Source organism: Aulonocara sp. 'chitande type north' Nkhata Bay, linkage group LG23, assembly GCF_057382095.1.
Source record: "Aulonocara sp. 'chitande type north' Nkhata Bay isolate Kocher_YH1m ecotype deep benthic linkage group LG23, A_spYH_male_GT1.1, whole genome shotgun sequence".
In the NCBI taxonomy this organism is placed as follows: domain Eukaryota; kingdom Metazoa; phylum Chordata; class Actinopteri; order Cichliformes; family Cichlidae; genus Aulonocara; species Aulonocara sp. 'chitande type north' Nkhata Bay.
Window position 1 is genome coordinate 11,138,890 of NC_141365.1, and position 20,105 is coordinate 11,158,994.

Genomic DNA, 20,105 nt, shown 5'->3' on the forward strand with positions numbered 1-20,105 from the left:
AACTGTCATAATGGAGAAAATGCCTTGTTCGCAATCAGCGCTTGGACAGCACACGACTTGTAGTTATATAGTATGTATATAACTGCAACCAATGTAGGCAGATAATTTTTAAAAACATATCCAGCCTTTGTTTGGGATTATAATTGTGTATACTTGTAATGAGGTATGTTGAGGCATATTTTTCTAGTATGATCTACACAGAAACTTGAAGAAAAATACCCCAAAGATGTTTCCTTCAGATGGCGAACTCTCTTATATTCATTGTTCCAGCTTTGGTACTGATAGGAGAGCTACAGCATGTGAACAACACATTCATCTCATGTGAGTAACACTGACTGCAGACAGAAGGGGGGAGAGGGCACATCGAGGAGGTAACCACACCAAAGTCACCATCATGCCACCAGGGTACATTGTGAGGCTCATTAAAGTGCATTAAACAACATCCCTGCGGAACAATGAGAGGCCCTGGGGCCCTAAGGCAGAGCCCGAGGCTGGCTGGGACTGATATGGAGACCCAGGGGATCCTGTTCATCCAGGCCTGTCACTACCAGACTCATCTACAGCTGCCAAACTCCATTCTCCTCTGATTCTGTCATCAGCCAGTCAGCAGGCGAATACTGTCTGGAGCTAAAAGAAAGGATAAAACACAAGCCTGTCAGCACTCAGAAAACATGCTGCTGTTCCTATTTGGCTCCTAAATTGTATCTATGGGAAGATTGTGTGGGTTCATGTACAAGCCATGGTACATTGTACGTTTATGATCAAGGTACCACACATTCAGTCATGTCTGTATTTGCTGTTTTTCTTGCCTTGTTATTAAAAAATTAGATTATTATAAACAGTGCTCTCTGTATATTATCAGACATGTACTCGCCTAAATTTCCTGCAAGGTCCCCAGAATTTTCCAGTAAAAACTAAAGTGGATTCATTTAATTGGGAGTGTACTAACCTAGTATCATTTTTCAATATATTGTTTTGGTTGTTGTTCTTTGTTTTGAGCACCATTAGCACAGATGAAAAGGTGCCTATCTGGGCTTGTCTGTTACAATATAAGCATATGCACTGATCCTTATAAATAAGTATTAAATTAGAGAAGATTTATTAGAAAATGTTAGGAAATTATCAGAAAATTTCACACTTTCACCAAGACAAACATGTCTAGACAAACTTATACTGTGTAAAACTGGAAGAATTTTTCTATATTTTTTTTTTGTAACTGTTAGGACACATAATTGTAATTTTAATAATGAAAAAAAAAAAAGTAATATTATTTATTTTATCTTTGTTTTATCTGTAAAATTACAGGAACACAATATTTAAGCATAAAACATAAACATTACATTAATTTATGAATTCATGTATTTATTTGTTATATTTAGTATTTATTCCATTCATTTTTACCATTACCTAATACTCAAACATAAAAGATTAGGATGTTTATTAGTACGAATGATTAATAATGAGTTAATTATAAGTTAATTATTTATTATTATTTTACGGGTTGTTGTTTTTTACTTTAAGTATTGATTTGTTTGTTTGTTTGCTTGATTCGCTTTTTTGTCCCTGCTAGTGGTGGGGGAGGAGAGGGGGGAGGAGAGACCCGCTGACGATGCTGCGTGCGCAGCTCTCCGTCTGGAGTCGCTACGACGGGACCGCAATGAAGAGATAAATGGCACCCGTATCTATTTATTTCTAAGTCTCACGGAGCTCGGTCATCGTTAATTAGGAGAGAGTGGCTCAATAAAACAGCCGCGGACACTTCAAAGGTAAGAAACACTGGCGTTTGTCGCAGAGCGGCTTTATTTTCTGCACGAAATACATTAAAGGACCGGAGATGAGGCAGGGTCAACCACCGGTTTTCTGGTCTTTACGTCGCTGAAGCGTATAATTCGTTTCAACCTCATCACGTAGAGTAAATGTGAATTATTCCAGGAGTGTCGGGGTCTCGGTTTTAAAACGTAACAAGGCGTTTTTCCTAATTTCCCTGGCGATTGCGCAGCAGCTAGCTTGTATCGCGTCTGACAGCGCGTTAAATTTACGCCAGCTGAGGGTGATAACAGGTTATTACTGAGCTCCAGGAGCCCTCTGTCCCTGCCCCGGTTGCGGCTTTAATGTCAGCGGGGCTTTCGTGTTGTTGCGCGAGATGTGCGGGGATGTGCGCGCAGCCTCCTCGCTTTTCAAGGCGAGCCGTCGGCGGCTGGCTGCGGGCACCGGACACACCAGGGACTGGGCTCATAATACCGTGCATATTTTTGTGGGAGCACGGCGACGCTGGGTGCAGGGACACAGAAATGTGGAAGGAAGGCAGGAAAATATCCTCAGATGAACCCGGCAGTGTCATACCCAAGGTCTTTTGCAATAGCCTGGGCATTTACTTAGAAGTGGTACAAGAAAACAGCTCCTGCAGATATGAGCTCACCCGGGAGGAAAACACTCAACACGGTCTCCAATTTCTGCTCTTTCTTGTGTAATTTCTTGTTTATAATGTCCAGCTTGTGTGAAAGGAAAACGAGACTTGCAGATGCAGTATATTTCATGTGGAAACAAGTGTCAAATTAAAGGAAAAATATGAACCTTTGACCCCTGCTGTTATAAAGACTGAGGGTCCAGTCTGTGTATAAAAGATGGATACAGCCACAGTGACATCACTAATTGGTTCATGGACACTTTGAAGCCCCAAATTTGCCATTTTGAGCATCATGTGTTTTTGTTCTGGATTCATACCAAAGGATGAAGTTCTCAGTTATACACTGTGTAAAGATGGGACCAACACATCGTGAATAAAATCAGCAAAATTGATATTTGAGTCAATCATGTGGTTGTGCTGAGACATGTGACGTGTCTGTGACATTAGCATGACGTTTGTCTGGTGCTTTCATGAGATGAGCAGAAGCATCAGCCATGCCCGCACTCCATCGTTGGTCCATTCATCCATTGTCCTCTGCTTATCCAAAGGCCAGTCGCAGTGGCAGGTGGTTTCTCATCCTTCTCCCCAGCCACACTTTCCATTTCCTTCTACTGAGATGTATGAGGGAGGTGCCCAGGAGACTTCCCAACCACATGCCCGAACTACCTCATGTGGCTCTTTTTGACATTGAGTTTAGAATCTTCCCCTTCATTCAGCAAACCCCAAGATCTGGAGCTCAGTAACCTTGCTAGGTAGTGGGAAAATTGAGCCCTCTCCTGCAGCCAGGCCCAGGATCAGAGCATCTGCTGCCCAGCTTTCTGCCCATGGGGCATGGTCAGGGTGCTCAGGCACAGCCAGAAAAAAAAAGCTTTCCAGGACAAAACAATACTGAGTATTTTGAGCGTTTTTATTATTATTATAATTATTATTATTATTTGTAAATGGTGAAGTTTTTGTGTCCATTGAGCACTTAAAAAAAAGAATTGAGTTAGTTTTCAAAATAATAACTTCTGAAATCCTCCCTGTGTATTCTTGGACTTAGTTAGCAAGACACATTGATAAATTGCTTGGGTGCATCACACAGACAAAGATGCATACATGCAAATTAGTGCCGTGTAAACGTTACACAGAACATTATAGCCTCTCTTCCATCAGCACTGACTCAACTCTATTCTGTTTTTAGGGTACTCCATTAGGTATCAGGTATTTTTTTAGGACCTACTTGGTTCCTACTTGTTCCAAGCCAGCTGAGTCGAGCTGAAAATGTGTCGCAGGACTTTCAGACCTCCTTGCTATAACATCCCCGCCCACATTGAGTTGGTACTCAATTGTAATGGAAAACAAATGAGACCCAAGTGAAGTCAAGTAGAGCGGACCCAAGTAGGTGCTAGTAGAAAAGAGGCATAAGGGAACTGACCCAGCTGTTCCCATGTCACAGTCCTTTAGAACGTAAAAATCTCCTCACTCAATGACTTAGATGAACATGAAAATGATGTGACTCATTTCAGTCTTCGGACCTTGACTCAAGTGAACACGTGGAAGACTTTGCACCAATTTTGGTCCATTAAGTAGATAGAAGCTGTTCTGTTGGGGTTTTTTTGTACGGTTTCCTTTAAATTGCAAGAACATTGATGAGTGTTGTACTAAATAAACAAATACTAAAGCGTACGTGTTAGCTGTACTTAATTAATCTGTGCACTTCTTACACAGTCATAAACCTTGTTTTAGCCTGAATGAAGATATTACTGAAGAAGGTCACACTTTACATGCTTAGAGTTTTATATATTCATTGCGTTTCAGACAGACCTTATGTTTATCTGCATGTTCAAATGGCGGTGATTACTAAAAAAAAGCCATTTGTGACCCACCCATGCATAATAATTACTGACCCGAGGTGCAGATTCTCGCTGTAAATGTATTTTAATGTAGTTGAATCGCTAAATAATCGCCATCTAACCTGGATTTCTCACTGGCACACTGGTTAAAAATGTGACACAGTGATCATCACAATGAGTATTCCAGTGCTAAATTATTGTTATTGTGAAATTTGACTGATTGTGGCATTTAGGGGATCAGCTGGCGGACCACCCGCTGAATAAAAGATGAGCTGCACTGATGTGAAAGCAGTCTGCATCGTGATGAGGCTTCTGTGTGTCTCTCTAATGAGATGTAATTGGCCACTGGAGCGGAGGGGTGTTGAGAGCGATGACCTTTTAGATCATCAGCCGTGCTCTATCCATCCCCGGTGCTTTCGTGTCCTCTGGTCTAAAAGCTAAATCAAGCCCACAACGAGGAGGTAAAAAGAGAAAATAGTCCCTGTAATGTATGTCGACTGCAGTGCAGCTTAATGCAGTTTGAAGGCGAGGCGTTGTTGTTTTTCTCTCTGCTGTTGACTTACTACGGTATACGTTCCACCAATGAGCAAGGGGAAAACACAGAGAGGAAATGTGGAAATCATTACAGTAACGGGGACAGGGGAGGGATCTTATTTGGCTCTCTCAGTTGGGTCTCCTATTTACTCAATTAGCTGTTACTGGCTGGTGAACACAGACCTCTCCCAGATGACGTGTGAGATTTAAATGTGCCGCTGGTCTTATCGGTGTGAAGAAAACATACTCTGCACTCATTCAGACATGGTTACAGGTTTGTTTGTGCTGCATGTTTCCTACATTAGCTCATATATCAGGAAAATTTCATTATCCTGGAGCTGTTTTTAATAGCTTAAGCTACAAACTCTGTTATCACGTGGGACTGCAGATTCTGTTAGCGAGCTAGGACATTAAGCTAAGATTGGAAATAAGCTTTGTCCTGTCCTGTTTATGAGGTGTTGGATGTAGCCAGAGGAGCTGGTTGTATTTTGTTTTTTTGTTTTTCCTCTTGTTACACCACAAGTCCACGGGTTTTGTGAAATTACTTTAACTTATAATTAGTTAAAGTTAAATAATTAGTTAATAAGTTGAAGTAATTTATAGATATATAGATGTCTTTAGTAGAGAAAATGTGTTATGGATTTTACATTTTACTTGGGTCGGCAGCTGAGAAACATTTTAGGTCTCGTTTCAGCATTTTATTATTTTTATTTTAAATCCATCTGAGACAATGGTATCAGCTGTGATCAGTTTACATCCTGTGGCTCTTATTTTGAAAGTTTAGTAGCAACCTGCCCCACCATCTAGAAGGTGGCTGTAGCTTCCACGTCTGAAAAGTGAAACAAGTGCCATGTGCCTTAAACCTGCATTCTTCTTAATGACTAGCAAGGGGTGGCAGTTGTTAAAAAAAACTTCCTGTCTTATTGAGGTTTCTTGCATGACGTCATACATACCTAAGATTTGTCAATGAGTCAACCGCTGGTTTTTATGGGAAAAATGTGTATTTCCTGACTGGCTAGCAGTGTTTCCTGGAGGCCGCTGGCTTATGTTGGGTGAAATCATTTGCAAAAAAATTGCTATGCCAAAAACCTATTGGTGATTGCTTTGGTTCCTTGCTGGTTCCCATTGTTAACTATAGCTTTTCATCTTTGTCAGCAAATACTCACCAACTACCAGCTAAGCAGTAGTAAAACTCGAAAAAGTGGGACACACACTGGAAATGGATAAGCTTTGCCTCCATAATAAAAGCTTTGCGTCAGTGCTGGAACCAACACATTTCCAAAAGTACACCCTTTACTTTGAAGGCTAATGGATCCCGTTTACAGTTCAGTGCACTTTTTACAGTTTCTCTTCAGCTTGGAGAGCTGCTGGGCAATGTCCGCCACTTCCATTTAAGCTGCGAGTGCAGCAATGTGCTGGCCACCAAAATATTCGAAGGAGGTCTTTACCAGCGAGTTGGGAAATACATGTTTTTTCCTAGCAACTGGCTCACTGACTGGTATGTAGGCCTGTGTGACTCGGGGTTTTGCAATCATTTCCCTGTATTGTCATCATTTTAGTCATAAAGGCGTGTTCAGTTAGCATTTGGTGTCCATTCTCAGAACACCAAAGTGGCGATGCTAAAATGTTTAGCTCATTTCTTAACTTCACTAACTGGCAGGTGATGCCATAGAGGGTACATCCAACTTTTATACTGTCCATGGATATCTTTGACATTATTCAGATGCTTTCAGAGAGGATCTCATCCTGCCCAGTGTCCAACTTTGCCGTGTTGGACTGCAGCTAACCACAGTAGTGCGCTGTAGTAGTAGTGAGCTGGAGGGTCACTTTAGCAAGAACCTGTAGCTGGTGGACAGCTGGTACAGTGCTGCTACACTGGAGAGCAGAAAGAGGACTAGCGTCACCAACAGCAGTCCAAGAAAGACTGTTTTCATGGCATATGGTTTATAGCATTGCTGGGGGGAAGATAACAGCAAAAAAGCAGCAGTTTGGAGGTATTTCATAAGTTGATATGACCAAAACGCTGGGATAACAATGCTTCTTCTGTTACTCGCTCTCCCTTCTGTTATATTCAGTCTAATATCTGTTTGAAAGCTTTTATCGATTACTGTTAAATTTAATAAACTCGTCGGCTCCACTGTCTATGTGATGTGTACTCGCACTGAGAACAGTAGGCAGTAAAGATGCTAGCATTCAGACAAAATCAGAGTAGTTTAGGTAAATTGCATTATTTTTATCCGGCTGTCATTTGTTATCTTATTAGATTACAAATGAAATACATTTATATGCCGGATGCATTCGTTTGTGAAATTTTAATGTACAAAGTTAGGAGAGAAGTTTAAGTTGAGCCTGATGTTTCCTTACACGTAAAATGATTCCCAGTCTTTTCCTCGCAGTGAGAAATGCGCCTTATTAACTTAACATGAGGACCAGACTGGGACTTGATTTTAGCAAACAGCCAAGGTATCGTTATCTAATCAAAACTAAACGATAAATTCAATGAGTGTGCCTTGGATCAAAATAACATCTTCAAATTTCTCGATTTATCTAACACAGAGTCTAAACTCCGGAGAGATTCACTTTTCTTGGGGGAAAAGCATCAAAAGCTGTTTAAAAGTGATTTAATGTTTGCTGAATAGTTCCAGGGCCTGAAATTTATATTTAAAAATTGTGTGTGTGTGTGTGGGGGGGGGATTCCCCCTTGAATGCTTCCCACAGGGAGGATTTATACTTTGTGGGACTTTAACTATGGGTCATATACGGTCCCATTCTTACCTCAGAATGTGTTTTTCCTTTGTTGTTCTTCTCCAGCTCCAGCATTTCTCTCATTTCTGTCTCTGTTTTGGTGGCTTTGTTTGTTTTTATGACTCTACTGTCATCCTAAAAAAGGAATAAAACAAATTCAATTAACCATAGAATCAAAAACTGAAACTACTATTAGATTCTGTTTAACTCAACTTCAAAGTTAAATTTGAGGCTGTCGAGCCGGTGCTTAAATCTTCGGATGTTCGGTTAGATGGAGTGTAATTTAATTATTGCTGTTTTTAAATAGCTCCTTGGTGTTTTTGTTTTAAAACGAACGCCATATTCTTGCAAACTCTGGCACACAAATGATTCTGTCTCCAGGTAAACCCCCGTTAACCTTGAATAACCTCACCTGCTTCCTTGATGCTGCATGTGGGCGGAGCCTGAGCTGAGACTCGCCCACAGTGTAACAGAAAACAAGTTTTGCGTTTCTCACCAGCAGAAACGACTTAAATTTCGGTCAGTTTGGAGCTTCTCTGCTTTCTTTTCTTCATCCTCCATCTGTCTCGAGTCTCCTCGACCTGACCAACTGAAGCATCTTTAGATCGTAACGCTGGTTTTATAGTAGGCGTGATGGGTGCATCAGTTCATCTTCTTACCCTGATGCATCCATCATTCTGGAACAGGATTAATCTGGACTCATCAGACCACATGACCTTTTTCCGTTGCTCCACAGTCTGATCTTTAAGACCCATGAGAAATCTAAGCCTCTACTTCTAATTAGCCTCACTGATAAGTGGTTTTCTTGAGGCAACACGGCTGTTTAGTCCCAAATCCTCGAGTTCCTCTTCACGTTGTGTTCTTATGCATGTTAAATAGTCAAAGTGAGTTTCAGATGTATAAGTGAACACTGATCACAATCATCCAGGATTATTTTCTCAACCACATTTCTTTTTGAAGATGATGATTCATCACTGTCCTTCCAGGTTTAATAATGCATTGCACAGTTCTCAACTCAACCTGTCCTTAGTAGTTTTCTTTGCTTGATGCAGACCAACAATTTGATACTTTGAAAACGGAGTAACATCCTTTCCTCTGAGCTACAGGGAGGGGAGGAGGGTCTCAATTTTTCAGTTGCATCTAATGTCTTTGTATTTACAGAAATATAGATTCTTAGATGCAAATTTGTTCCTCGTTTTCTTTTTTTCTTGGCAGCAAACAATGTTATTTTTCCACAATTACTGTATGATCGTAAAATATGACACCTATACTGTACATGCAGACATCATATATTGTACGTGCATCTTCAGTGAAACCCTGGGTTAACTTCACGAATTGATAGCCAGCTTCATGTGACTGTTTATCCTGACTGTCAGTGTTAGGCTAATGGAAAGATATGCTGGGTATGTTATACTCGTTTCGTGGTATAGGGTCCTAGCCTGATGAGGAAGCTCTTTCTGTGTTCATTACTGTTACCGTTCAGGCACTGAATCCAAAACCCTGAACTGCATCAATGCACAATACTTCAAACTTCTCTTTTTCTTTTGTTTTAATGGTGGAGGAACCCTTCTGTTGCATGTCAGCAGGGATCAGTTTTTTATTGAGCCTTATTATTACGAGATCTTACTTTGACCTTCCCTATCTGTGATAACACAGAGACAAAGCAGAGTCACTGAGTCAGATAATGTAGCTGGGAAAAACAACAATGGTGAACATGATCTGTGTGTACTTTGGTTCACTCTGCTGGTTAAACTTCCTCCTCCTGCTCATCTGCACAGTTTTACTTTTTATCACATGATTCAAGCGAAGTTGGAGTGAACACCACTGCAGGCTGACTGTATGTCACCCAAGTGGCGATTACTGCTGATGTCGATGGCTCAGAGTAAATCCTGCTTTTGTTTTTCTTTTTTCTTTTTTTTTTGGGGTGGGTGATTTCCTCCCTTAAAATAAAGTGAGTCCATATCCCGATGGCAGCCGAGTAAAAAGAGACAATTAAGCTTATTATTTGGGGGAATTTCCTCATTTTGTGCACAGTCAGGCTAACTCATTGGAGTCTCTGACAGCAGCGGCGCTTCAACTAAGAATGACTCCTTTCATAATGGTCAGGGAGGCATTATCGTGTCACGGACCTCATGACCGCGTTATCACACAGGAAATGTCTTGCCCCGAGCTTCCTGGAATGCAAGTGAGACCGCAGCATCCAAATAGTGGAAAAATAGAATAGATCTGAATTTACTATTCAGTCCGAGCTCTGATTCATAAATGTGTCTGATAACCATAACAGAACAATGTAATAAAAATGACATACTCTCAGTGACTAAGGTTAGTCTTAGTTACGGTTATGGTTGTCCCTTTTTAGCAGATTAGGGCAGATTTATAATTTAGTGTTAAATCAGTGTTCGTGTTGTGGCTACAATGTATCTTTCTGAAACTTTACCCTGTAACCTGACGTGCAACTGCCTAGAATATAACTACATGATGCTGTTGTTGCTTAGGCTACATTGTAGGCTCGACGTAGATTTACTGCAGCAGCGTAATTCAGATAGAATTCAAAGGAAAACCATGTGGTATGTATAATATACATGCTAGCTGGAAATAGCAGGTAAGAAAGAGCTACTCACTTTTACCACATACCAAACAGTCACGCTCATGTGGTCGCAGATTCCAAACCGTAGACGCTAAAAGGAGGACGAGCATTTTTGCCGTCGGTGTTGGTGTTTTGAAACTGAATGTATGCTGGGTAATTCTTATTTCGGACACTTTAGTGACCAGAAATTACTAAATAAACTTAATGTGTCATTCAGTTTGACAGGACCTAGAGATTGATCCTGTAAACTCATCAGGAAAGTATTTGCAGAGGTCAAGACAGAGGGCTGTTTTCCCATAGATTGCTTTAGGACTGGAAGTCTTTATTAAACACAGGTATCGCCCCCTGGTGGTTTGTGAAAGGACCAAAAAATTAAAGCACTTGGTGTTGGCTTTACTTTCTTTTATGCTGTGTTTTGTTCCACCAAATAAATACTCCATTTGTCCAAATCCATTTTTCCCTAGTCTGTAAAGTCATGACTTTGAATGAGAAAGGTCATCTCCTGGTTCATCAGCATCTCCTCCACCAACATAGTTATGTGATTGCTACATTTTTTTTTGCTTCTCAAGTTTATTTATAGTTTTAAGTTTATTTAAAAAACATAAAAGCATAATGTCTAAAAGACAATAACAGTATCGTACTATGGTATCAAACACGCAGCCCATGAAATGGTAGAGTTTGACCTGGATGGCTTTACAATGTGTGAAATTAAGCAGATTAAGTTATTAGTTACAACAAATTTGCACAGCTGATCTTGTATGTTGATTGCAGCTTCATACAGGAGGGAAAATTTGAATTTTTATCATTTTAAAAAACCTAAAATTCTATTTTTGTCTAGTTATAAAACACTAGTATTAAATATGGACTCAAACACATGACACAAAGCTCACAGTTAATCATGCGTTAGGATCTTTAGGAAGCTCTTGGAAATTTCTTTGTCTTTAAAGGGTGCATTGTCTGAAAAACTGCGAGTCTACAAAGGCTTTTACTCAGTTCTTCTAGAGTATGGTTAGGTCTGTTTTACAGTTCCCAAGGTGCACACACTTCCCAGACCTTTCCTGTGCACGAACCAGTGACAAGATTATCAGCCAGCCGCCTGGCCATGTAATCCATCAGAGCCTTATTACAATATCCCGTCTATGCTTCGCAGAATAATATAAAACCAGCCTGGAGGGAGAGAGAGAGAGAGAGAGCTTCTCCTCGCTGCTCATTGTGGCAACCCAACACCACATAAAAGCCACCCGGAGAGGAAGAAAAAGTGTCATGCTCCTGCCAGAAAATCAGAACTGCATGCGTGCATTTAATTGAGTTTTTTAACTTTAAAGGTTAAAGCATACACTTTGTAGTTTTTTTTCAGGGTATTTAATGTTTACCTTTTTCTCCAGTACCTGAACATTATCCCGCTCGCTCCCAGCCGTATGAATAATTGACCTCACTGACACGAGATGCACCCAGGAGACGTTTTATCACTGTGGACGGATGGGGGTTGACATCCAGTGCAGGCAGGACATGTGTTGTGCAGAGGTATCATGTAGTGATAGGAAAGCCGACACAGTACGGTTATAAAAGCACAAAAGCATGTGTGATGTCGGATGATGGATAGAGACTGAGATGTGTAGTTGATCAAACATGCTGAGTTCCTGTTTGATCTTTCTGCGTCAATATTGTATCTTGGTGGTCTTGGACCTCTGCAGAGATGAGGGATGTATAGATGGGCAAATATAAAATGGAAATCCTTCACGGCTCAGACTTTAATCAAACACACAGCAGAGAGGAATGTGTGTGTACACAGGGTTACAATAAGATATTTTCAGTGTGGAGTGTTAAACATTTCCCAAGTTATTCAATGAATAACCCGTCTCCACATAAGATGAGATGTTGTAAGACTTCCCGTATCACACATTGATTTAACCTCCTAGGACCTGGCATCCACATATGTGGACATCACATTTTGGGTTATTTAGACCAAAATACTCAATTTTGCTCTGCAAGGGCCTGATATCCACGTACGAGGACATTATACTGCTACTGTTCTATCAAAATTTTAAACGAATATCCTCATATGTGGCTCTTGATTTTTCATAAAAACAAAAATAAGGAAAAAAAAATCTGGTAATTCTTTGTTTTTACATTCATTGGGCCCCAACATGCCCAAATATCAAAGAGAAATTAAAAATGCATGCTGGGGAAGAGTTCAGGTCTTAGGGGGTTAATACTGGACAATAATCAATGGCTCATTCTCATGCAAAAAGAGGTTAAAGATTAATATAGGGTTTTTTAAAAAAAACAAACAAATAAAGATCACATAATTTTCCTATGCCATTAAAGATTGTAATAGGAATACTCCTTTATTTTTGTGTATTATTTACCAGGTTGAGCTGTTTTCGTCATGCATTATTTTAAGCTGTTCAAAGTTTAAAAAGGTAGAGAGAGGCAAGGTTGAGATGATTTGGAGATGTGCAGAGGAGGGACAGTGGATATTGAACAAAGGATGTTAAAAATGGAGCTCCCAGGCAGGAGGAAAAGACCTCGGAGGAGCTTCATGGATGTAGCGAAGGAGAACATGCAGAGGCCTGGCGGAGGATGCTCGGGATGGGGTGAGATGGAGGCGGATGATCTGCTGTGGCGACTCCTACAGGAAGCAACTGAAAGAAGAAGATGATTATAATATTGAGTTATTCTACTTTATTTAAATCATGTTGTTGTAGGTGGTTTTCATTGTTTTGGCTGCTGTAACAAGCATTTCCCAGCTTTGGGGATAAATAAAGTATATATAGAAAGTAAAAACTATATATAGTTAAAAACAGTTTTACACATGGAATAAATGATTGAGGGGACACAGCCAGCTGTTGCTTCTCCTCGGAGTCTCCCATCCTGTGGATGAAGTCTGCTTTCTCTGTCTTGTATCAGCATTAGCGACGGCAGTCGTTGTTCTGCTCTGTGGTCTTGGTGAGCAGAACAAGGATTCGCAGCTCCAGACGGTGGAGATGGAGTCTGATCTCATTTCATTTCATGAAACTTTATTAATCCGAATCAGTGGTGGTTGGCGATCTTCACCTCTCTCTGAGGAAGCAGCTGAATAATGGCGAGGACTGCCGAAATATCAGTCTGGCAATGTAGTCAGCTGGTAGGGTATTGCTGATTATTACATTTTTTTTCTCCCATAATTTACAATTTTTTTTTTACAGTTTTTTTTAAAATATAAATATTATATTCACATAACTGAATCTTAGATATTTGTTAACAGCCGAGAACAGGAATGTCTAGGTTAGTTTGTGAGCACTGAACTTAAGATCAGCAGGACTATCTGGGATCATTTTCAAAATAAATAAATTTAAAAAAAATGCTACAATGGGTAATCGTACACTTTGGCTGCCTTTAACTGTGAGCTGTGTGTCATAATCTTTGAGGACTCTGACTCTAACCTTGTTTTGAAGGCTAAAATGACTCTGTTGATATCACCTAGGGGACAAAAACTAAACAGTCTAATTGCCAAGACTTGCGAGAACAATATTTAAACAAATAAAAATTACGTTTTTATATTCATAGTGTTTATATTTGTAGTCCTGTATTGAATCCCAGTCGTAAAGGGCGACCTCATTGTTTGCATTTATTCTGGTTTGTCTGCATTACTCTGTCATCAGCAGTGAAACTGAGCTCACCGTGTTTGACTTGGAGCTAATAAATCTTTAACAGCAGTTACTTCTACGAAAAACAGGAAGATGAAGAGAGATGAAGTCCGTACATGGATTGTTAGAGCTTTGAAAATGCAAAACTGCATTGCCAGAATACTAGCCTTTTATAGCACAATAACCAAGATAGTTACAATATGCTATTGGTTTTTTTCTTTCCTGGAGGTATTAGCATTGTGCTAATCAATATACTGTGTTTGGTAGTAAAATAACACTGTTAAAACAGACCTATCACAGATGTGGTCTCTTAATATATCTGAGCAGCTCACCCAATTGAAGTCTGAATGTGGGAAACACTGCAGGAATGGCTTGTTTGGTTTCAGAGTGTCTCTGTAGCTCGTTTGCTAGCATTAGCAAGCGTGGAAGACGCCACGCACAAACTGAAGACTCTTGGCTTCCCCTTTTGGTTTGCACTGCTGCTTAGTTGTAGTTTTCTCAAATTAAAAAAATGAAAAATTTTCCACTTTGTTATGTTGTCAGCTATCGGTCACAGTCTGAATCACATTGGAAAAATTCCCCCTATTTAGCAGCTCCATAAATAGATGGAAGAGTTTAAAAAAAGAAGATTTTAATATATAGAATTAGCATTTTATTGTTGTGTAGTTGTATATGGAAATAACAATCCCTAAGCATATCTGAACTTAGTTCTTCATATTAGCACAGTATTGGGGCCCCTGCTTTACTCATTGTGTATATATGTTTTAAGATTTTTCACTTTTTATTTTTAAAGTGGGGCTTACCGTCAAACCTTCTGCTCTATGTGTTTCAGGGCTTCTTACAAGAATAATGGACGAAACCCGTCACTGACTTCATGAAGATTGATATTCAGGCTGAATCATGGAGGGTAACGATGACAAGTCTGTAACCATGACCCAGCCACAGACTGAAGTGTGCAACTCTGAGGCGGGAGGAGGAGGAGAGGTCTCCAGCAAAGTGGAAGATGGAGTAAATCCACTCACTCCTGCTGATTCCTGTGATGCTAATATGACAGGACTGACTAAAGGAGGCCTCTCGAACCTGACAGACACTCCTGCACCCCCAGTGGTGAGTCCCACTGCTGAACCTCCAGGAGGTGTGGCTCTTAAAGTGGCTACCACTGTACTCCACCCAGTTTGTCTGGGTGAGAGCCCGCTCATGCTGCCCATTCACCTCCAGATGGCCGGAGCAGCCGGGCCTCAGCTCGGACAGATGGGGGCAGCACCGTACTTGATAACGAGCCAAAGCCCAGTTTCACTGCCCCTGGTCTTGGATCAGCAGGTGATTCAGCACATGAGTCCTTCTGTAATCCCTCAGACCACCAACTGTGCACAGCTCCAGAACAACGTGCTGTTACAGAGTCCTTTGACGTTTGGTTTACCTCCAGCTGTTGATCAGAAGTCCACAGGACAGACGCAGGAGGCTAACTTGCTCTCTCTCCTGCAGAATCCAGCTTTTGCTGCCATCTTGCAGGACCTCTTCCCTTCCCAGGGGAGTTCATCAAGCTGTCAGTCTCCAGGCTCTCCCTTCTTCCCCCTTCCTCCCCTCACCCCTCCCTACACCTCCCCTCTGGCCCCTCTGGTCCCTCCTGCGACACTCTTAGTCCCATACCCGGTCATCATTCCTCTGCCTGTGCCTCTGCCAGTCCCTCTCCCCATCCCTGTCCCTCAGACCGAGGACTCAAAGGGTAACATGCCAAAACCAGTTTGCACTGTGAGTAAAAGCACTCAGACTTCGCCAAAAGATACTACCTCCCCCTCGCAGTCTTCAAGGAAATGCATGCCTCCGTTCCAGCCACAAAATGCATCCCCATCCTCACTTCCTCTAGAGGAAGGACAAGCTCTGGACCTTTCTGTCAGGCCATGTCCAATTGAACCAAAACAGGAATATCCCAGTCCACAGCAGGACAGTGTGCTGGATTTGTCAGTTCCTGGTGTGAGGAAAAAGTGTGCTCAGTCAGACAGAGAAGGAGCCTCACAGTCCGGCCCGGATGGCAGCGGCACATCTTTGTCTCTGGGCGTCGATTCCAAACTCCTCGGCAGTCTGGCATCGCTGGAGTTCAGCCGGCAGCATAAGTGGTTGGTTGACAGCAGTGCTGCTGGGTCTAGTTCTTTGAGTCAGGAGGCGTCTCTTAGCGGTGCTGGAAACCTCGAGATAGTGAGCACCTCGCAGACAGCCAAGGTCATTGTCTCAGTGAAAGACGCAATCCCCGCCATCCTCTGCGGAAAGATAAAAGGCCTTTCAGGAGTCTCAACCAAAAACTTCTCCATAAAACGGGATGGCAGCCAGGGGGCAGCTCTGCAGCAGCTCTACGGTGTGCCGTCGGGATCCCACGGGGAGCAGCACGACCCCAACAACCCTCTTAAAAAGGTCTCTAAAAGCAGAGCTATCAAACTGAAGAAGGTCAGCTCACAGGAGATCCACTTCCTTCCCATTAAGAAGCAGAGACTGGCAGCGCTGCTCCCCAGGAAGTGAGCTCGCTCACTGGGGAGGGAGACTAATCTGTGGACTAGTTTTCTGGTAATCCCTCCAGAGAGTATAACATAAAACACATGTGGGACATTCTGTAATCAAATTGAAACGCTTGTGTCCAACCAAAACTCAGAGTCTGGCTTTAAAAGCGGGGCTCTGACAATGTGACACAGTAGTTACACAAACGGTTTCTTCTGAGTTTTTCTTTTATGATGCACTAGTCTCTACAGTGTTTTACTAAACCATAAATGTTTCAGTGTACGGCAGCTTAGTATGCTCTCTGTGAGTCAGAGATGTCTGTGATTCATGGTAACAGCAAAGACACAAGTTCGATTCCTCCGTTTGGGTTTATGGTTTGTTTCCACATGTATTATGTTTTATATTTTGGTGCACTGAAGAGCGTGTACTGCAGGACGTGACTGAGGCTGTTAAAACATGTCCCATCAGTGGAAATTCACATGGTCATCAGTAGCTCACTGGAGCGATTCATTCTTTCCTGATTGGTTGGGATTTAGCATGACAGGCTCATAATGACTTGGCGAGGCCTGAGCCACAGTTTCATTAAATGAATGTTGGCAGCAGCCACTGATCACAGCAAAATTTGTTCTTATTTTAACAACAATAGGGAATAAAAGAAGCTTCTTAATTACTTTCATGTTTAAACTGACCTTTCTATCCAAAAATGAGGAAACTACTAAAAGAGCTATTATTGTTGATGGCTAAATTAGCCAAAGCAGCAAGTGTTTAAAGCACTGTAACTCCCTGCTGTTTCCACTTATTAAAGGGGACCTAGTCTACTTTTCCTTGTTTCCTATCATATGAATATTGTTACAATGGCTGATGCTCATTGATGAGGTCAGTGTATGTACAAGTAATCCTGAAACCCAAAAACTCAAGCTTCAGACTCAAAGCTCGATTTCAGCTTTTGTTTTGTTTCATCTCAGGCACACTTACTGTTCAAACTTCGTCTCCAAGGAGCAGCCAATCAGAAGAAAGTAAAGAGAGGCATTTCTGTAGAATGTAGCTGTGTTCCATTCGGGGGACCCGGCCTTCGTGGTCTACGTGTGCCGGTTCCTTTGAAGGCCGGAAGTGCGAGGCTCTACCATCTAACACTTCTGTTTAATCAGTTTTCTGTTTGATGTTTATTCAGCTGTGTGAGAACTATAACTTTAATCTCAGCCAAACCGATTTACTCAAACTAATAAAACAGAAAAAAGCCAAACAATACATTTTTTTTATGTTATCTAAGTGTCTTGCATATCATAATCTTAGTAACAAAAGACCGCAGGAGGTCCGAAAATGATGTACCGGGAGTTTGCTGTTCTCACCGGCTCTAGCGAGCCTAGCTGATCCCCGGCTAGCTATCGAGCTGGTGGGTAACAGACTTCTGTGAAAACGTCAGAGCACTTTTGCAAATATGTGATATTTTGATAAACCGAGCAGATATTTGACGTTTACACAGCTACATTCTCACCTGAAAATATGTTAAAAGTTTATTTTGTGACCCAGAAAGAGTAATAGGAGTCATATTAAAACTAAGCAGCTGCCGCCATTGTTGGAAACTGGAATTGGCTGGGCCGCGCTATGAATTCTGGGATAGGTTGGGCCACGAAGGATACACCCGACCCATCCTTCACATTCGGGGGGAATGAAGGACTGCATTTGGAGCAGCCTTCGAATTGGGACAGCCTTTGTCACCTGGCTTTGACATAATTGGTCTACAAATGCGGTCTCCGAAGGATGTGGCCTAGGTTTTGGGACACAGCTTGTATATGAAAAATGGACTTAGCCACCATGACAGTGACATCTACATTTTGATGCCTTCACTTGAGTATTTTGGCTACAATCATTTTCATTTTTGTGGAGCCACATTTTAATATTTTCAGGTGAGAGGGTGGAGCTCTAAAATATTAGGTAACGTTAGCTATATCTGCTAATTAGCAGGAATTAGCTGAAAGTGTAAAGACAGTGCAGTTGCTCTATTGTTCACTTGAAGCTGTCTCCAATCATCTCCCTAGGCTTAAATCTTAAATTTACAGCTTGTTCTTCTGGTTGAAAAATGTAACATGGTTGTGGCCAAACGTGGGTAATGTTAAAGTTTCTAAATATGGAGCCTAGAAGCCAATGGGGGACGTCAAGATCGCTATGAAAAGGCACAGTTGTTATGAAGGTGGAAGCTGGCTAAAGAGACCAAAACTGCTTTGTGTACAACTATGTAAACGTGTTTATTTCTGCTGTATAGTTGGGCATTTTAACAGTCTGTGGAGACTGACTCAGTTATGGAGAGAGCCTCAAATGGCCAGTTTAGGAACTGCAGTGTTTGATGATACAGCTTGCTTGTTTCAGCCAGTGGATAAACTGCAGGAGCTCCACCAAGGCAGAGTATAAGATACATCAGGATTATTTTGAGCTGTGAATTATGCAAAGTTGCTTTTAAAACCATGTAGCTGGAAATGAGGAGAATAGGTCCCCTTTAAGTGAATCTGAGGGGAGGTTTGCTATTGATTAAATCAGCTGTGAAGCAGAGCTGAAACTGTAGGGAAAAGCTGCCGTTAAGAAGAAATAATGACCAATTTCTTGGCTTCAGTGAGAGAGAATTCTGTTTGTGTATGTGTTAACTGTGTGATTAGTTTATTAGAACCAGTATTGATGAAAATCCACCCATTTTCAATCGTGTAAACATCTGTTCCAAGTGGTTTAAGTGTCTTTTTTTGTTGTTGTTTTTTTTAATTGTTTTTTTGAGCATGGTAATTTTCTGTCCCAGAGTTGTGAATGTGGATCATATGTTGAGTGCACTTTGTCATAGTTAGAGGCTGTCCTACCTATTATTCTCCCCAAACTGCATTGCCCCTCTTTTGATTGCAAGAGTTGTGTAAATCTGTGAATTACAGGCCAAGAATTAATAACAGCCATATGCAGACTGTCTAGTTGAACAGAGATGGAAAAAATCTTGATGCTCTCCTTCCTTTTTTTTTTTTTTTTTTTTTTGGAAACCAGTTTCTTATTTATATCTGCGTACTTTAGCAGTCTCAGCACATCTTAACTCATGCCTGCAGTCCTTTAAACAGAGCTCTTTGGTTTAGTAGTTTGACCTGATCACTCTAGTTATATAGTAACATCTCTAATTTATTACTTGTGCAACTTTTATTTATACAGCGTGTTTATATAATGAGTGATCAGTTAGGAGGTAAAGAGTGAATTGATATTGTAATACAGCCGAAGTACCTTTTTGCTTCTGACAGCAGATTTATTAAAAGGTCATCATTTGAAATGTGGTGGGAGATAAATGTTTGCTTACTGTACAGTATGTGTACTTTTTTATATGGAAGTGAACTAAAATCTTCAATTCTGAATCGTTTGCCTGAGTTTTCTGTTTTTTTTAAAAGAAGTTGCAGTCTAAAAGGTTTGTGGTTTCTTGGTGGAAATGGTTTGATATCGGAGGACAACACATTCTGTCATGCAGATGGAGAAGGTAACTGGTAAGTGTACAAACAAAGATGTTTAAATATTTAATTCAATGAGTTTGTTATTGCTTTATCCTTGCTCTTTGTACATGTGGTTTGAATCAAAATGATTTGGTCTCAGACTGGGTTTTAATCCTATCAAATGTCAGTTACGGTCTACAGTTGTGGATCCCCCATTTTTATCTGATCTACTGCCAAAGTCCTGTCAGATGGATCTGAGAGCCCCTTCACCGTAATCTCTCATATTCAAATGTTTTCATTTGAACTTTAAAATTTATGTTCACCAGTTAAAGTTAGCGGCTAATAAACTGTCACAACTTTTACTTTTATGGCTATATTTTTTATATTTAGTGCAATAATTTTTTTTAATTTAATTTTTTTTTTTTTAGCCAG

General features: G+C 40.9%; 1 protein-coding gene across 2 annotated transcripts; it reads left to right on the forward strand.

The window, feature by feature from the left end:
- Positions 1-1,606: 1,606 nt before the first annotated feature.
- On the forward strand, positions 1,607-19,601 carry rai2 (retinoic acid induced 2). Of its 2 annotated transcripts, none has more exons than XM_086281891.1 (2): positions 1,607-1,766; positions 14,570-19,601. In XM_086281891.1, the coding sequence occupies exon 2, from the start codon at positions 14,638-14,640 to the stop codon at positions 16,249-16,251; it is 1,614 nt and encodes a 537-aa protein (XP_086138017.1). In that variant the 5' UTR covers positions 1,607-1,766; positions 14,570-14,637; the 3' UTR covers positions 16,252-19,601. The 2 variants fall into 2 exon arrangements, with proteins under 2 accessions (XP_086138017.1, XP_086138018.1); XM_086281892.1 differs by lacking the exon at positions 1,607-1,766 and adding an exon at positions 4,918-5,050.
- The last annotated feature ends 504 nt before the right edge of the window (positions 19,602-20,105 follow it).

Coding starts and splice junctions, on each gene's coding strand:
- rai2 (XM_086281891.1), top strand. CDS start 14,638: ATGGAGGGTAACGATGACAAGTCTGTAACCATGACCCAGCCACAGACT.